This window comes from Drosophila takahashii, chromosome 4 (genome assembly GCF_030179915.1).
Source record: "Drosophila takahashii strain IR98-3 E-12201 chromosome 4, DtakHiC1v2, whole genome shotgun sequence".
Lineage (NCBI taxonomy): Eukaryota > Metazoa > Arthropoda > Insecta > Diptera > Drosophilidae > Drosophila > Drosophila takahashii.
Window position 1 is genome coordinate 2,296,138 of NC_091682.1, and position 19,336 is coordinate 2,315,473.

At 34.9% G+C, this 19,336-nt stretch overlaps 1 protein-coding gene across 2 annotated transcripts in view; it reads right to left on the minus strand.

The window, feature by feature from the left end:
• Positions 1 to 19,336, minus strand: part of Sox102F (transcription factor Sox102F) — an 84,348-nt gene that overhangs the window by 51,944 nt on the left and 13,068 nt on the right. The window contains exons 2-4 of one of the 2 annotated variants that reach the window (XM_070218076.1): positions 18,974 to 19,058; positions 7,967 to 8,147; positions 2,954 to 3,071 (exon numbers count right to left, since the gene is read on the minus strand). In XM_070218076.1, the coding sequence (XP_070074177.1) occupies positions 2,954 to 3,052 (99 nt within the window). In that variant the 5' untranslated portion in view covers positions 3,053 to 3,071; positions 7,967 to 8,147; positions 18,974 to 19,058. The remainder of the gene's footprint in view (positions 1 to 2,953; positions 3,072 to 7,966; positions 8,148 to 18,973; positions 19,059 to 19,336) is intronic. The other variant, XM_044395348.1, reaches the window with a different exon arrangement.

Genomic DNA, 19,336 nt, shown 5'->3' on the forward strand with positions numbered 1-19,336 from the left:
TTGAAAATACGCGTCGAATGAGGGGTCATATGATAAAATCCGATGCACCGTTTAAAAGTTATACCCAAAAAAAGCATCGATTTTTTTAAAAACAATTTTCTTGTAGATTAACATTTTAGATTATACAAAAAAGTTTTAAGTCAATCGGACAAAAACTTTAGAAGTTATGCTAAAACTAGTACCCTAACCTCTAAGGCCTTTGGTACATGAGTGAATCTTTAAGTGCGTTTTTCTCGAAACCACTTTTCGAAAGTCTGTGTTCATCAGCATTTCTAAACGGCTCAACCGATCGTTTTCAAATTTGTCGCATATTTTTCTGCATAAAAAAAACCCGCCCCTGGGAAGCATTTTTTTTTTTATTTTTTAACTTTAAATATTGTATTTTTAAGCCGAAAGTCAAGATTTTTAGGTGAAAAGCGCATTTTTGACTTTGGACTTTCGAAAAAAATTGTAAAAAATAAAAAAATTAAAAAAAGGGCTTCCCAGGGGGCGGGTTTCTTTTATTCTTAAGCGAAATGTAAAAACAACATGGAAATCCGATCATTTTTAGCGGAGGTACAGTGAACACCGCAAACCGCCTTTTTTTAATAGTGGTCCAGCAATCGCTTTGCCACCGATATATTCGCCGATAGTATCGGCTATAAAAATTAGTGGATGATATTTAAATGACACTTAATAATATACAAAAGGTTTGAATTAAATCCATTCAACCAGTTTTTATAGAAAAAATCGAAAAGATAGTCGATTTTTTGGTGCCAAAGACCCTACCTCCCCCTTAAGGGATTCCGAAGGAGAATGATATGTATAAAACTTTGATCGCGCATAACTTTTTAACGGTTTGAAACATTTCTTCTACATTTCGATAGGTAATAATAAACACTGTAAAATTTCATTTATACATTTTTAAAATCCTTAAAGATGTGGCCGCCAGACGTGGCGCTCGGGTGAAATAAACTTGCGCTTTCTAGCTTTTGTAGTTTCCGAGATCTCAGCGGACAGACAGACGGACAGGGCTAGATCGACTCAGCTAGTGATCATAGTTACATACTTTTGCACGAATAAAATATATTTTACTCTACGAGTAACGTGTATACAAATATAATGGCCGTTATGTTTCAATCCTCTATCGAAAAAAAAGTTTAGATTTTTTCTGAGATTTGACCTGTCACGTTTCACATAGAATGAGCCATGTGCTAAAAATATTGAGTATTCATACTTGTGAGTCTCAATTGAAAAACTTTGAAAGTTAAATTTATACGTTATATTTACTTTCTAGGGTCAAAGGGTCAATAATGTCTTTAAATGTGAAGAATTCAGTTCTTTACTGAAATTATAGCACCCCTTGCAAGGGTAAACCAAGAATAGATTTTCTTCCTTTAACCAAGCATCAGGGACTGTAGGAAAGTCACGTATTACATCTAAGGTGGCTGTTGACAAATTACCATGTACAAATTAAAATAAGTAGTCACGTAATCCGAAAATTCAAAGTTTTCAATAAACCACTCAGAGTTGCCTCGAATACAATCGACTTTTTTGTAAAATACATTGTATATTGTTTTATTATTTAGATTTATACAAATGTGCACCTAGCGAACATTTTATCTTCTACAATACCTATTATGATTGTAATATTTGTACATTAAATTCCATTTTTATTTGATTTTCCTCAACGTCTGAATAGGCTCTTATTATTCTTTTATACGGCACTGTGACGCTTTGTATGTAAGTCCTAGTTGGTGCTTTCAGTTTCTTTCATCATTTGCGCAGGTTTGAATAGCCTTTGTATTGTTCTCTCCATTCAGGACTCTAACAATAAGCTTTTCTTTCCAATGGCTTGTACTTTCTCCCTTAACTTACTGCTGTTCTCGTTTACGGTGGTCTTCAAATAAGGCTGTATCCACTGACTTGTTCTTGCCACTTTTACGTTGGTATTTAAGAAAGTATAAAGTAAGGGTCTTTCATTATTTGGCGTTAGACTTATGTGTTTAGGTGATATATTTAGGAGTGAGCGGCATAGGAAACGAACTACCCCTATGCAGAATCGTATCTTTAGTTAAACCAAATGGTATCACTGTGGACGGCTGTCCACGTAGTGATGATTCGCAGCGGAAGTCTGCGGGAGAAGACTACTGCAAATATAAGTATATATGGGACGCTTCATATCAAAGGCGTTTCTTTAAGTGCACCGTTCCTGTGTATATGATATAATTCCTGTGTATATGATATAATTATCTGATTTTTTAAATATTTAATTCGAAATTCAAAAATTTTACAAAACTCATATTCTTAAGAGTAGAAGGTAATATTTCAAAAAACACCGAAGATTGAATTTTTTTAAACTTTTTTTCCGATTCTTCCTATTGGAGCTATAAGATATAGTTGTCCGATCTGGTCGTTTCCGACGTATATACTATCTGCAATAGAAAGAAGACTTTTGGGAATGTTTCATCCCGATAGCTAAAAACTGAGAGACTAGTTTTGCGTAGAAACAGACGGGCAGACGGACATGGCTAGATCGACTCGTCTAGTTATGATGATCAAGAATATATTTACTTTATGGGGTCGGAAACGTCTCCTTCACTGCGTTGCAAAGATCTGACTGAAATCATTATACCCTCTGCAAGGGTATAAATATATCATCCATCGAAGTAAATTTTTTATGTTGCATAGTGTTATTAATGCCTGCTATAGCTATTATCGGAACGACCTGCACGGGTATAAGCAATAACTTATATAAGTAATAACTTAACTTAATAAAGTTCGTGCCAGCGATATTGCATTATCGACTTCAGATTTAGAACGCACCGTTATTTGGTCTTGTGATTTAGGCATCCATTTAATATCTAAGATAGTTATTTTCGATCTTCACCTTCAACTTAAACTTAAAACGTTTTTATATGAAAACGGCACCTAAAACGTTTTATAATTTTCTCTGTGAAGGGATGAGACTCACCTGACTTAGTAATCGACTTCGTATTAGTTGAAGTTGTTTAATCATCTCTAGATCGGATTGTTCCTTCTCATTCGTTTGATCTTCTCCAGGAGGCGGCATATCGGCATATCGGCGGTCTCTGTAAAAATTGTTTCCAAAAATTGCTAATTAAAAGAGGCTCTTAGCTCTTAGATCGGGACAAAAGTTTAACATTTAAGGGGTATATAACGTATACATAATCGAAATAAGAAATTTTAACAACGTTTTCGGTATATTTGTTGTCTAAAATATATTATAGAAAGATGTAAGAGTAGTGTGATTTTAAATTTTAAAAAATGGGTTATGGGATGGCGTGGATTCACGGGGGGTGATATGGGTGATATATCACCCCCCTTTCGGTTTAAAAATAAATATAATTTTGGTATTCAAAAAGTATGCAACATGAAAATTGTTCTGATATCACCCCCCACAACAATATCCTAGATCCGCCACTGGGGTGAACCCATACATTTTGTAGCTTTTAGCCATTTCATCAGTGTATGTATCTCTAATCTAAGCCTTCCTGTTGTGTGGCCATCCACATTGTGCTAATTATTCCCTAAGGACTGAAAATTTGAACAAGCTTCCTTTTTTTGATTGGCAATCTAATCTAATTCCATTACACCCGGTCATCGAAACTACCGAAAACGTTGATGAGAGTATTCTGGTTTGAGGGATTGGATAGCAACCTTCTGTACATGCGCACAAAACTTTTACATTTTTAATGCTCCTTTTAATTTTATTTTTATCTACCCACGTTTACTAGCAAAGCACTGCATTAGTAAATTATGCAATGAAAATATATGTATGAACATTTAAAAGGGAATAATACCACAACTTTTCTTAGACAATTGAAAATATGCCTAAGCAAGAAAAAAAAAGCAAGCAGAAGTTTATATACATTTCAGGTAATTGATACCATATAGAATAAGGAAGAAAGGATTTGGCGTTGTTGGCAGTGTTAGTTTAGTTTTAATACAATGTTTTCAAATCCTTTAGGAAAGAAGCAAAGACCTCTAGATAATTATTTTGTACTTATCACTATGGACGGCAGTCCATGTAGTGACGAAGCGCACCAGGAGAGTGTGCGAAGGCGACTACTATATATACACGAAGAAATGAAAATCTGCTGTGATAGTCAGATCGTAATGAGTAATACACCAATCGAAAGGTATTGCAAAAACTTAAAGGATTGCATACCAAGACTTTAAGAAAATCAATTGGATTGGGAGAGAGAGCGGTGAAAGTGAAAAAGTAAAAATTTAGAAATTTGGAGCTGTTGGGGCCGGTGGGGATAAATGCCCCCTCGCAATGATTTACTTGTATTCCTTTTGAAAATACCCGTCGAATGAGGGGTCATTTGTCAAAATCCGACGCTCCGTTCAAAAGTTATAGCCAAAATAAGATTTTCTTCTTCTTCCCAAAATGAAAATTTAATTCTGTTTGTCAGTTTGTCCACTTGTCCACTTGTCCACTTGTCCACTTGTCCACTTGTCCAAAACATGTTTTTTAAGTTCTGAAAATTTGATATGACGTTCATCACATCGATATAAAAAACTTTTGTTCTACCACTTTTGGAAAAACTCGCTAGTTTAGCGGGAAAACAGCTATAAATAGCTAAAATTCGGAAAGCCGTAACTTCTATACTACTAAAGCTACAGACTTGTGCTGCATCTCGTTTGAAAGGTATTTTGAAATGTTATAAACGCCTTCTATATGCAATTTGTGTAAATGTAATAGTTAAAAAAATATGAACAAAAGACAATTTTTTAAAACTTTTTTTTTAGCTTTTTTTTATTTTTCTCAAAAACGGCTCTAACGATTTTCTTTAAAACCTTAAACTGTATAGCCCTTGAGATTCCTTAAATTTTGGTATATAACACATTACTGTAAAAAGTCACGTTTAATAGTTATTTTTATACGAAAATAGCCACTGTTGCCAGCTCGAACAATTAACGCTCCCTGAGTATTGAATTTTGTGGGAGGGTATCCGAACTGTATTTTAGGGTCATGGAATCAGTAAATTTGCACTTAAGAGTTCCATATAGGAATCTTTTGTTCTACGACTTTTGGAAAAAGCCGCTACTTTAGCGGGAAAGAGCTAAAAATAGCTAAATTTCGTTAGTTTGTAAGTTCTACACTACTAAAGGTACAGACATGTGCTATACCTCGTTTAAAAGGTATTTTGAAATACTTCAACGCCTTTTTAACTCAATTTGTTAAAATACAATAGTTTAAAAATTATGATTGACCAATTTAAATTTAAATGTATATATTAGCTTCTATGAGAGCAAAAGTAAGCAAACAAAAACTTCTGATATCAAATAAAAACACCTCTTAACGAGGTAAAAAACTAGTGACGACCGCACCTTCAACATACAAAAGTTCTGATATCAACATTTGTGACGAAAAATTATTACACTCGTCATTAAATAGACTTTCTAATATTTTCTCATTCGGCACGCTGCAATAGAAAATGCCTGTGAAGGGAAAAAGGTTGGAATAGTTTGCTAGGGCGGGCCGAATGAGAAAATATTAGAAAGTCTATTTAATGACGAGTGTAATAATTTTTCGTCACAAATGTTGATATCAGAACTTTTGTATGTTGAAGGTGCGGTCGTCACTAGTTTTTTACCTCGTTAAGAGGTGTTTTTATTTGATTAGTTTTAACACTTTTCTCTTTCGATCTTTATTTCAATCGTTCTCTAGCTATGAACGGTACATTTACACGCATTTGCACGAACGATTCGTTTTTTTATACAACTTTTCCAAAACTCAATATTTTTCAAGAGTGTAAAAGCAAAAAGTTGTTTACATCTACTAAGCATATTTCTGTAAAAGTAAGATTAGAAAATCCAACGGAGTTAAATCCCACAGCGTTTGCATTGTTTAAAATTCTTTTTTTTTAAAGTAATTTCCCCAGAAATCATTATTTTTTGAAAGTGTAAAAGAAAAACGTTGCTTACATCTGAGCATATTTTTGTAAAAGTAAGATTAGAAATTACAACGAAGTCAAATCCCACAGCATTTGGCGTGAACCATCCTTTTCAACTGACGGCACAACTAAAAACAATACAAAACAAGAAGGGAAGCTAGCTTCGGCCAGCCGAAGCTTATATACCCTTGCAGACAAAGTAAATACCTATAGAACAATGCTCTTTCTATCGGTGCAAATCCAGGGATTTGCTTATTCAAAATGTTGTTTTTAAGTTGTCAAAAATCTTCCTACAAATTTTTCAAATTTTCTTATATTTGTTTGATTATTCCTATGTGAGCCTTAAGATACACTAGTCCGATCCGGCTCGCTCCGACAAATGTACTACCTGCAATAGAAAGAAGACTTTTGGGAAAGTTTCATTGCGATAGCTTTAAAACTGAGAGACTAGTTCGCATAGAAACGAACAGACGGACATGGCTAGATGGACTCGGCTATTGATGCTGATCAAGAATATTTATACTTTATATATACTCCTTCACTGCGTTGCAAATTTTTTAAGGGTATAAAAACACTGAAGCTAGAATTTGTTTAACGTAATTATACCCTTGCAGAGAGTATTATGATTTCAGTTAGAAGTTTGCAACGCAGTGAAGGAGACGTTTCCGACCCCATAAAGTATATACCCACATGAACATTCGACGACTATTTCTTCTAAAGTATTGGTCCAATTAACTTGCAACTTTGGGAGTGTAATCTAGACAACTTTAACTTATTGAAAAAGAATAAAACATAGATTTCTTTAAAACCATATGTAACTCCCTAAAAATACGTGGACGAACTTTTTATAAATGTTAAATCTGCAAAATGTAACTATAATTTATATTCGGTATTAGACGCACGACAAACCCACACAAGTTCTGTCCCATACACTAGATTCAGCACTGCCGTGCCCTTCAAGAACAAATGATTGTTTTCCCTATTCGCTTTGAACTGAACATTTTATTTATAATGATGACTTCCGCTCACTGCGACTCCATCCGCAAGAGGCATAGTGATGTTGTGCCGTATCCCTTTATATATATGAACACATTCGCCGGCTATGTGGATGTGGATTCTCATACACTTGTAGACACAAATATTGACTTGTACACTTACAAATAGCTTCCGCAAATTTACTTCAATGGATTGCTCTCCTTTAGATAGTCTTTTGCTCGTTCGTGTCCGTATTTAAATATCAATATTTATAGACGCCTAAATATATGAAAACGAGTGTATCTTTAAAAATTACACCCTCAATAGTTGTTGTACTTTCTTATTCCCAAACAGCAACGCGAAGCAAAGAGCAAGTAACAGGAACCGAAAATAAGACATAAATAAATACAAAATTAGTTTCGGCAAGTGCAAACAAAGTGGATAACGGATGTTATTGGGAAATGTCCCACCCGTTTTTCAAAAAGTTAGGACTTTGCAAATGTGTCCAAGTACATTTTTTCTAATTTTGAGGGAATACTCTATATAAAACAAAAACACCTCTTACCGATGCACCAACGACATACAAAAAACAGAGTGGTTAACATATTAAATTACCTTTTCAACGCGGTATAGCACGAGTCGGTAGCTGAAGTCGTTTAGAAATTATAAGCCTTCAAAATCTAGATATTTATACCCTTGCAGAGGGTATTATGATTTCAGTCAGAAGTTTGCAACGCAGTGAAGGAGATGTTTGTGACCCCATAACGTATATATATTTTTGATCAGAATTACTAGACGAGTCGATCTAGCCCTGTCCGTCTGTCCGTCCGTTTCTACGCAAAAAAAACTTTCCCAAAAGTCTTATTTCCATTGCAGGTAATATATAAGTCGGAACTTCAAAGGTGGGACTTCATTTTCTATTATTTAAAGGCAAATTGCCCTAAAAATGAGACAAATTAAAAAAAATATTTAGTAATGCTTGGATACATTTTGGGAGGCATGCTTAATCGTGAATTTCTGGGAACTGTAAAATCATATCTGTAAACGAATTAGGGAAATAAACATGGGCAGAAAAAACAACTTACTTTTGATCACTGTCAGGAATCGAACCTACAACCACTCGGGTTGGAGTCTTACGCCCTACCGCTGCACCACAGTCCAATCGCGCAAAGCGACGCAAAAACCCTAAGGTTTTTTTTCCGATCTTTCCTATGGGAGCTATAAAATATAGTTGTCCGATCCGGCCGGTTCGGACTTATATACTACCTGCAATAGAAAGAAGACTTTTGGAAAAGTTTCATCCCGATAGCTTATAAAATAGTTTGCGTAGAAACAGACGGATGCTGATCAAGAATTCATACACTGCGTTGCAAACTTCTGACTGATATACAAATCTATCTTCGGTGTTTTGTGAAATATTACCTCCTACTGTTGGGAACATTATTTTTAAAGTATTTCTGAATTTCGAATTAAATTTTTAAAAAAATCGGATCACTATATCATATAGCTGCCATAGGAACGGTCGGACAATTAATTGGAAATTAAAAGGAAAACAATTATACCTTTTTTGATTTTTATTACATTTTTTTCTTCTCTGAGATATAGCTTTTCTTTCACATTTCAAAATTTCGAATTAAATTTAACAAAATTCAGATGTTTATATTACATAGCTCCCATAGGAAGGATACAAAAATAATGCCGAAATAATACGAAAGCAGATAACATTTTGATTGTTTTAACATATAAGCAAGTAAATCTAAATTTAATGTTTTTGTAAGTTAAAATGAATGATCTGCAAGGGTATATAAGCTTCGGCTAGCAGAAGCTAGCTTCCTCTCTTGTTTTAATATTCAAGTCAAATTGAACACTTTCTTAATGCAGCTTCAATCTATTTATCTTCGGGAGGGTAATTGTAACATTGCCCAAATTTGTAAGGAATATCGATTTGGTGTTTCATTTTTACTTGAACATTTCTTTGGACCAACTGTGTCCGATTTCGCGAAGTAGGCACGTGGTCGATTGGTGTGTATTCCAAGGTGCATACAATAAATATTATTTCCCTTTTTTTAAGACCTACAAAACACCCAAAGGGCATAAAAAACCTCCTGGTGCAATAATGAATTTTCAATTGAGGTCCTAACCTTCTCATGACATGTGGCCTTTTCTATTGATTGTGGCCGTCATTGTTTACGAGCAGTGGTAGTAGCCCTAATGCGGCTGCTCAAACACGTGTTGGCATTAAAAATGAATACGGTTCGAAAGGACCAAAGGGAAAAGTTCACGTCTGAAATCAGACGTTTTTAAAAGACCGTTTGCCACTTTGCAAATTGAAGAACCACAAGGAATTTTATCCGATCACGTTTACTTACAATAATGTGTGTTTCATGGAAACAGAGTATTGGTCAAAAGTTTGTAGAAGTGTAGCGCACAGTAATGCTCATAGACTTCGCAGTTTTTAGTAAGTTTGGCAGTCTGGGCCCTAAAAACATCTAACCTTGTAATTCGTACTTTTTCTGTTTACCCTGTTCAATGTAAAAATGTTTGCGTATTAAGCTACTATATCTAATGGCTGCTATAGGAACAATCGGATAAATCACATTTTAATTTTTTATGTGAGCTAATCAGGGGCGTAGCCCCTCCTGGTGCTAAGTGGCTGTTAGATGTTAAACCCCTGGTTGGCCAAGATATAATAAATTTCTGTTATTAATAATAACAGTCCTAAGTTTGACGTTTTCTAATCAGCACCAAAATCCGAGTCGATCTACCCATGCTCGCCTGTCCGCAAATCCGTATGGACGTTAGTGCAATACAAATGGTATTACAACTTCGGCTTGCCGGAGCTAGCTTCCGTAATCTTTATCATGCCGGATAAGGTTTAGAGTTTAGTTTCAAAGAGTTTAGGTATTCAAAAAGCCTGCAACAAACAAATTATTTTGATAACACCCCGCAACAAAATCCTAGATCCACCACTGCTCTTTATAGTAATAAATTAATTCCCTTGGACATTTCGCGGGAAAAAATTTAAATTTACATATGTGGCACGAAGTTGGCTAGAAAATCGCGAACAGTTGGCAGATCCTTTTTGTCTACCTAGGGATGTGAACGGATCAAGGGGCTCTTACAAATCGCAGTTCAAAGAGAGCTTTGCCTTTGTGTTATGACTGTTTTGTTACTGAATGCGCTTTGTGTGTTTATTGTTTGTTTGTTGATGGTGCACTTGTTTGGTCAAAAAGCCGCAAACAAAAGGCTGACTGGACCGCGCATAGCTTACAAAGGACTACATTTTCTGCCCCGTTTATCCGGCCGTCCAGACTTCCATCCGCCGACAGATTTATGTATTATTTATGCCTGCTTATGTTTGTGCATTTCTTCTAGCACCAGCCATCCCTAAGAAAGACTCGCAAATTTCCTTTCATACACGCATACTATTACCGTTAGGTCAGACTTGAAATCAGCTAGTAACTTGTGTATGCCGATCAGTGGCAAATTCAAGACTTGAATGCCGCGTTTTAGAAATTACTTCATTATTGTCGACCATCAAATACCCATTACTCAGCGAATGAAAGTGTGAGGGAGATGGAGATATGCAAGCAGCAAAGCGACTGATTGCATTTCACTATTTGCATGTAACCTTTTAATGAATAGTTCGATTTTAAAATTGTCTTCTACATTTCGATACGTTATGGACGGCTGACACAATTTAAGAATATTAAATGAAAAATATTATATTCTGTAATAAACAATGCTTATAAATTTGACTAAATATAAACACTTACTAAAATATTTCCATTCAGCCAGCTTCTAAGAATATTCTACTGAAAAACTCGTACAAAATGTGTGCGCCACAAACTTTTGCAGTTAGTGGGAGTAAGAGTGGCCGTGGCGCCATGATAAACCAGCCTTGCGCTGCGAAGGATTCCCTAGCGTACTCCCAATCTTCTAGCTTATAAAGGTTCCGAGATCAGCGTTCAGTCGTTCATACGGACAGACAGACAGACATGGCGGACATGGCTAGACTCGGTTATGCGGTTATTCCACTACATTGTACGGCTCATTCATTAGAGTATTCATTAGAAGCTTAGAAAAGGACAAATATATATACATTTTCTGAGATTTGTTCCTATAAAATGGAAGAATTTAGAATTTAAACGTTAAATTTAAGCTTTATAATTCAAATAACTTTAACTGGTCAAATTAAGTAATTTAGGTTAAAAACTATAAAATTAATTGTGTGTATTGCCATGAAATCAAACAGTTTTAACACGTTTTTAAAAATGTTTTGGGCTGTAAAAAGTACATATATGTAATTGTTTTTATTTTATCATATCCGACAATAATTTTTAGAAAGGCAATTTTATATAAATTTCTATACGCAATAATGTCTTTATTTTGAAGGTTGAGCGTTATTATACCCTTGCAGAGGAGGGTATTATGATTTCAGTCAGAAGTTTGCAACGCAGTGAAGGAGACGTTTCCGACCCCATAAAGTATATATATTCTTGATCAGCATCACAAGACGAGTCGATCTAGCCATGTCCGTCTGTCCGTCTGTCTGTTTCTACGCAAACTAGTCTCTCAGTTTTTGAGCTATCGGGATAAAACTTTCCCAAAAGTCTTTTTTCTATTGCAGGTAGATCCGGAACCAACCGGATCGGACAACTATATCTTATAGCTCCCATAGGAAGGATCAAAAAAAAAAATTAAAAAAATTCTAGCTCCGGTGTTTTTTAAAATTTTACCTTCTACTCTTGGTAATATTTTTTTTTATATATTACTGAATTTCGGTTTTTTTGTTTTTTAAATCGGATCACTATATCATATAGCTGCCATAGGAACGGTCGAAAAATTAAATGGAAATTAATGGGAAAAAAGTTATATCAACTCTGGGATATGACTATTTTGAAATATTTCCGAATTTCGATTTTAGTTTTTAAAAGATCGAACTACTATATCATATAGCTGTGATAGAAACGATCAAAAAATTAATGTGAAATAATAAGAAATTTAACATTTTTGCGATTTGTAAATTAATAGAATGATCTGCAAGGGTATATAAGCTTCGGCTTGCCGAAGCTAGCTTCCTTTCTTGTTTTTTAAATATTTATGAATTTCGAATAAAATATTTAAAAAATAGGATCACTATATCATATAGCTGCCATAGGAACAATCGGAAAATTAAATGCAAATTAATAGGAAAAAAATTATTGCTCGTTTTTTTTTATTGTATTCTCTTCAACTCTGGGATATGACTCTTTTTAAATATTTCCGAATTTCGGTTTTAGTTTTATTAAAATTGAACTACTATATCATATAGCTGCCATAGGAACGATCGGAAAATTCATGAGAAATAATAAGAAATTTAACAATTTTGCGATTTGTAAATTAATAGGAATGATCTGCAAGGGTATATAAGCTTCGGCTGGCCGAAGCTAGCTTCTTTTCTTGTTTTTAGTTCGCAACGGAGTAATTAGGCTGCTGAAATAATAATTTTATTGTTCTTATTTGCTTATAGCACCTAATTAGCCGCAAAAGTTTCGAAAATTCAACCAAAAAGCATCAAAATCATTTTTATTATTGATCCCATTTTACAGTAGCTCTAATGAATGAGCAAAATTTTACTCTTTAAATTCAATTTTGCTCATTGCTCATCGGTCGAGGTACTACCATATTGAGGCATTTCAAAATACAAAAAAAAACAAGAGAGAACGCTATAGTCGGGTTGGTGTCCCGACTATCTAATACCCGTCACTCAGCTAAAGGGAGTGCGAACGCTGTACTCGGGTTGGTGTCCCGACTAATAATCGTAACTCAGCTGAAGGGAGTGCGAGGGAGATAGATATATAAATTTTGATTGAGTATAACTTTTTAATGAATGGTCCGTTTTGAAAAATGTGTTCTACATTTCGATAGGTATAAATATACACAACAAAATTGCATTTATACTTCTCGGAAATCTTTAAAGATGTGGGGGCAGGACCCATTTTAAAATCGTTAGTGGGCGATTGTGGGCGTTAGAGGGGGCGTGGCGCTCGGCTAAAATAAACTTGCGCTGCGTAGGAAGCCAAAGAATATGTGTGGGAAATCTCTACCTTCTAGCTTTTGTAGTTTCTGAGATCTCAGCGTTCATACAGACGGACAGACGGACATGGCTAGATCGACTCGGCTAGTGCCCCTGATCAAGATAATATATACTTTATGGGGTCGGAAACGCTTCCTTCTAGCTGTTACATACTTTTGCACGAATTTAATATACCCTTTTACTCTACGAGTAACGGGTATAAATACCAAAAGTGCCCATCGGTTTTTAAAATTTTGCTCATTGATTGCTCATTGCAGCCGACATATATCGGACTGAGAAAAAATTGTTCTAATGAATATGCCGAACAATGTAGTGCAATAACCGCATTAGCGATTTTGATCGATTTGCATACAAAACAAGATTCTATAATATTAGGTCCGAAGTACAAAATAAATTTTTTTCGAATAAATCGAAAACAAAATGGCGGCTGGGCAGCACTTCTTCGTAGGCTTTCTTTCATGGACCGAAAGTAATGATTATTTTTTATACCCTTGCAGAGGGTATTATAATTTTGGTCAGAAGTTTGTAACGCAGTGAAGGAGACGTTTCCGACCCCATAAAGTATATATATTCTTGATCAGGATCAATAGGAGAGTCGATATAGCCAAGTCCGTCTGTCCTCCTGTCCGTCTGTCCGTCTGTTTCAATACCGTTTGCCAGCTCAGTTTAAAAGCTAGCGACTTAAAACTTTCACAGTCGTCCTAAAACATGTGTACGCAGATCAAGTTTGAAAACCTTCCCGATCGGACGTCTATATAGTATAGCTCCCCTAGGAACAATCGGATATAGCTTTCACAAAATGAAGATATTTCGCTCAGTGTAAGAGCTTTTGACATGAATCTTATTCTTTTACGCATACCTTGATCAGGGTAAAATAGGGTGAAATCGGTCAAAATTGGACGTTTTTCAAAATATTTCGCGCATAATATAAGCTATTACCATAAAACTTTTCAAATCGTATTATTTTATGCATACCTTGGTCAGTCTAAAAGCGCGTGCCGATCGGACGTCTATATCATATAGCTCCCATAGTAACAATAGCGTGAAACATTTTAAATTTTTATGTTTTTCAATTATAGAATATTTTGTTGTTATACCCGTTACTCGTAGAGTAAAAGGGTATATTAGATTCGTGCAAAAGTATGTAACAGGTAGAAGGAAGCGTTTCCGACCCTATAAACTATATATATTCTTGATCGGGATCACTAGCCGAGTCGATCTAGCCATGTCCGTCTGTCCGTCTGTCTGTCCGTCTGTCTGTCTGTCTGTCTGTCTGTCTGTCTGTATGAACGCTGAGATCTCGAAAACTATAAAAGCTAGAAGATTGACATTTTGCATGCAGGTTCTAGGAGTTCCTACGCAGCGCAAGTTTGTTTCAAAAGGGTGCCACGCCCCCTCTAACGCCCACAATCGCTTATATACGATTTTAAAAATTTCGGAAAAGTAAAAATGCAGTTTTATTGTGTTTATCAATACCTATCGAAATGTAGAAGAAATTTTTTAAATCGGACCATTCGTTAAAAAGTTACGGCGGATCAAAGTTTTTCTCCATCTCTTTCGCACTCCCTTTAGCTGAGTAACGGGTATCTGATAGTCGGGGCACCCGACTATAGCGTTCTCTCTTGTTTATTATTTCATGTTGCTATTCTAGTCTAGTTTTCATTCGTAAAATCTGCAAGGGTATTAGAACTTCGGCTTGCCGAAGTTAGCTTCCGTCCTCTTTATACCCTTGTAGAGGGTATTATAATTTCAGTCAGATGTTTGCAACGCAGTGAAGGAAACGTTTCCGACCACATAAAGTATATATATTCTTGATCAGCACCAATAGCCGAGTCCATCTAGCCATGTCCGTCTGTCCGTTTCTATGCGAACTAGTCTCTCAGTTTTAAAGCTATCGCGATGAAACTTTCCCGAAAGTCTTCTTTCTATTGCAGGTAGTACATATGTCGGAGCCGGATCGGCTACGAGTAACGGGTATAAAAACACTTTCTATGGGAATCGAACTCGTGTTTACAGCTCGGTGGACCAACACACTAACACCCAGAGCAGGGTGGATCTAAGTGGAATAATTCATAACATCTTGTTAAGCCGTTTTACTAATATATAAATGACATAAAGTCCCAAGGTTGATACAACTTTTTGTATTTATGCATACCTCTTGTAAACTAAAAACCGTGTTTTAAAAAGTTTATACAAAGAAATCACCTTATTTTATTAACTCGATGTGTGCTCCGTGGTTCTACCTACAAGCACAAATTGAAAACTTTGTAAAATTCCGTACAGAACATTTGCAATCGCACTTTGAGTGATATTTTTAAGCGAAATAATATCGCTGACATAGTTTCATTATTTCTAAGCGATATTTTTTTTCGCTTACAAAATAATCATTAAATGGAGAATTTAATTTTTTCACTTATAATGTTTACGGTCCCTGCTTTTTTTGTTGAAGGGGGTCATGGCCGGACACCTAACATCCTTAATTTTTGATCTAGAACAAGTTTTGTTAGTTTCTATACATCAACAGCCATCGACACACGTAAGATTTTTTCGATATATTAATTTTTTTGCAAAATAGTGAGTGATTGAAAAAAAATTAACATCATTAATCTTAACATTAACATTAACAAAAAAAGTAAGCAACATAAAAAAAAACCTATGTGTGTCGATAGATAAAGGTATTTTGAGTATAATGTCAAAATTTTAGATCGATCGGTTAAGATTGGTTTGAGTTATGTGTCCGGCCGTTTGACACTCCGTTCAAAAGTTACAGCCAAAATAAGATTTTCATGATGCAATTTTAGAAAGCGTATTTAATGACGAATGTAATAATTTTTCGTCACAAATGTTGATATCAGAACTTTTGTATGTTGAAGGTGCGATCGTCACTATTTTTTTTCCTCGTTAAGAGGTGTTTTTATTTGATCCAACATTAATTCCAACATCGATTTTTCCATTGAACGCATTTGCCTTTGATATTTTTTCGTTTACTTGAAATAAACAAACTGTTATTGACATTGTTCGAGGAAGGCGTCTAAAAAACCAAAGTAAGTACCCTGCAGGAAAAATGCGAACTAGTCTGAAAAACAACTAGTTATACGACTAATATAAAGCAACCGGAAAAAACGTAAGCCGGAAAATTTGTGCTAGTCGAAAAAATGATTAATACAAAACTAGTAAAAAAGAAACTTGTCTTGGACTAGTACCATTCTGACAAAAAAAACCTTAAAAATATTTAACTGGTAGAACAAATACAAATACATACAAATACATGTTAGGGTCTAGTTAAAAGGCAACTGGAATTTAACTAGTTGCAAATGAAACACATATGATCCAAAAATATAGCCTAGAGTGTAAATGTCTGCTTTAGTTTTATTTTAAACTTTGTTTAATCTGGCAATATAAATGTGAAAAATCACTGTTTTTGAATTATGTCACACTAAAATTCATAAACCTTGTTAGGGCAATACAAAATGTGATGCGTGTATGGCTCAATCAGTTAGTGTGTCTACAAATCCAAAGGTCCCGGGTTCAAGTCCTAGAGAGGGCGACTTGCCTCAAAAAAAGTAAGTTTGTTTGAATTCCATTTAATTATCATTTACTGTATTTGATTACATAATAATTATCAGAAATTCCCTAAGGACCGCGCCTATTAATTGGATACTAAATTAGGAGAGCGTCAAGTTAGGCATCGTCAAGTACTAGTGAAATCCAATCACTTGATGGTTTAGAGATTAATTTTTAGTTTTTTCGTGAAAATATTTTTTTTAGTGTAGTTTAACAGCTGTAACCATAAATTGGTTAACAGTCACTAGTGCAAAACTAGTAGCAAATTGACTAGTTGTTTCCGACGACAAGCATATGAAAAATGGACCACTTCGTTACAAGGAAATGGACATAACTTGAACTAGTTAACCTTCTTGACCCAACTAGTATTTTAATAGTCCAAAACTGATTCCGTTTCCTGCAGGGTACCTACAACGTAATTTAGAAAACGGAATCAGTTTTGGACCAGTAAAATACTAGTTGGGTCAAGAAGGCTAACTAGTTCAAGTTATGTCCATTTCCTTGTAACGAAGTGGTCCATTTTTCATATGCTTGTCGTCGGAAACAACTAGTCCATTTGCTACTAGTTTTGCACTAGTGACTGTTAACCAATTTATAGTTACAGCTGTTAAACTACACTCAAAAAAATATTTTCACAAAAAAATTAAAAATAATCTCTAAACCATCAAGTGATTGAATTTCACTAGTACTTGACGATGCCCAACTTGACGCTCTCCTAATTTAGTATCCAATCAATAGGCGCGGTCCTTAGAGAATTTCTGATAATTATTATGTAATCAAATACAGTAAATGATAATTAAATGGAATTAAAACAAACTTACTTTTTTTGAGGCAAGTCGCCCTCTCTAGGACTTGAACCCGGGACCTTTGGATTTGTAGACACACTAACTGATTGAGCCATACACGCATCACATTTTGTAATGCCCTAAAAAGGTTTATGAATTTTAGTGTGACATAATTCAAAAACAGTGATTTTTCACATATATATTGCCTCGGACAGATTAAACAAAGTTTAAAATAAAACTAAAGCATCACCTAGCAAACAAAAAACAAAAAAAAAAAGTGCAGAGACTGGGGATTGAACCGAGGACCTCGAGTGTTTAATTTGTTTATTGTTAAATTTCCCAAGACATTTACCCTCTAGGCTATATTTTTGGATCATATGTGTTTCATTTGCAACTAGTTAAATTCCAGTTGCCTTTTAACTAGACCCTAACATGTATTTCTTCTACCAGTTAAATATTTTTAAGGTTTTTTTTGTCAGAAAGGTACTAGTCCGAGACAAGTTTCTTTTTTACTAGTTTTGTATTAATCATTTTTTCGACTAGCACAAATTTTCTAGACCCTGTGTAGTCCAAATGCATTCAGACAAATTCCGGTTGCTTTATATTATTTGTATAACTAGTTGTTTTTCAGACTAGTTCGCATTTTTCCTGCAGGGTAGGTACAAACTTCTTACGAATTTTTTCTATATGTCGTACTTGAGCGCATTCGAATAACGTGTGAGCCTTAGATCTGATAAATATGTAGCTTAGATGACTGCAAATCAGTATGGTATTAGGAACAACTTCATCCCCTTTTAGAACCTTTGTTAATACGTGTATTCTCCCCGTAAAGAAACCAGCCGAAATAATAAGCCACAAAATTTCATTGCATCTACGTGATGGCCAGGGGAAAATTGACAGAATAAGTACATCGCAGATGATGAACCAGACACTGACGGTTTCTGAAAACATAGTAATCTGGAGGGTGAGTCAATAACATCGTGGCTAAACCCAATGGGGTGCGACAAGTGTAATAATCACCAAAGGACTTGATGCCGATGACATGGCCTGACCATGGTTTGATCCTAAAAATATTGCTCAACTTGCTTTGGAAATGTTTCGGGCAAAATCCAGCCTTAATGTATTTTCTTAATTTGTACACACAAAAAAATTGATACGAAATGATGATTAATTTTATGAAATGTAGTGTAATTATGATGAAAATTTAAATAACATAATCGAAGTAGGTCGAATACCTCTATCTCGCAACCCCTCACGTAATTTTTGGCGCTATCTTGATCCTTTCTCTCTTTTTTTGATTAGAAAGAATTTTCAAAAAGCAATAAAACGGAAAAATGAAATTTTCAGTATAAACTTTACATTATTTTAACATGCGCAAATTGATCCTGATCTGTTTTTTATTGTGTATACTGAAACTACTTACACATTTTGATTAGCTGTAGAATTAATATAACTCGCGTGCTATGTATAGCGAATTTATTTTAAAAGATTGGCGGCCTCCTCTCCCCCAAAAATCGACAAAAAATGTTTATCCTAAATTACAAATTTAATTTTTGATCCACCAATGACGCAGGGGAATATAAACATTGGCCAATCAGTATCTGGTTTTTTAAATCTAATTTTTTTGTGTGCTGGGGTATTATAGTTTGACCTGTTTTACTTACCCACTCCTTTTATCGCTGCCTAATCATTGTCAAGATATTTTTATAAAACACTTAGCGACTACTAAGCCATTTCTCTGTGACGTCTCTGAAACGAAAAATATAAAATGAGTATATCGTGATTAAATGAAATATAAATTATCTAACTTATGGCTGTAGTTTATTATTTGAACACCTCAAAATGTAACCTGTTACGCACCTTTCAACGAATATTTATACCCTTTTTCTCTACTATTAAGTGGTTCAATATTTTAAGACCTGCGATGAATAACCATTGAGTTAGGTCCTGACTAATTGGGATGATTCCCATGTAATAATTTAGCTGTGCCTAATTTTTGAAAGATATTTGCAAATTCATTACTATAT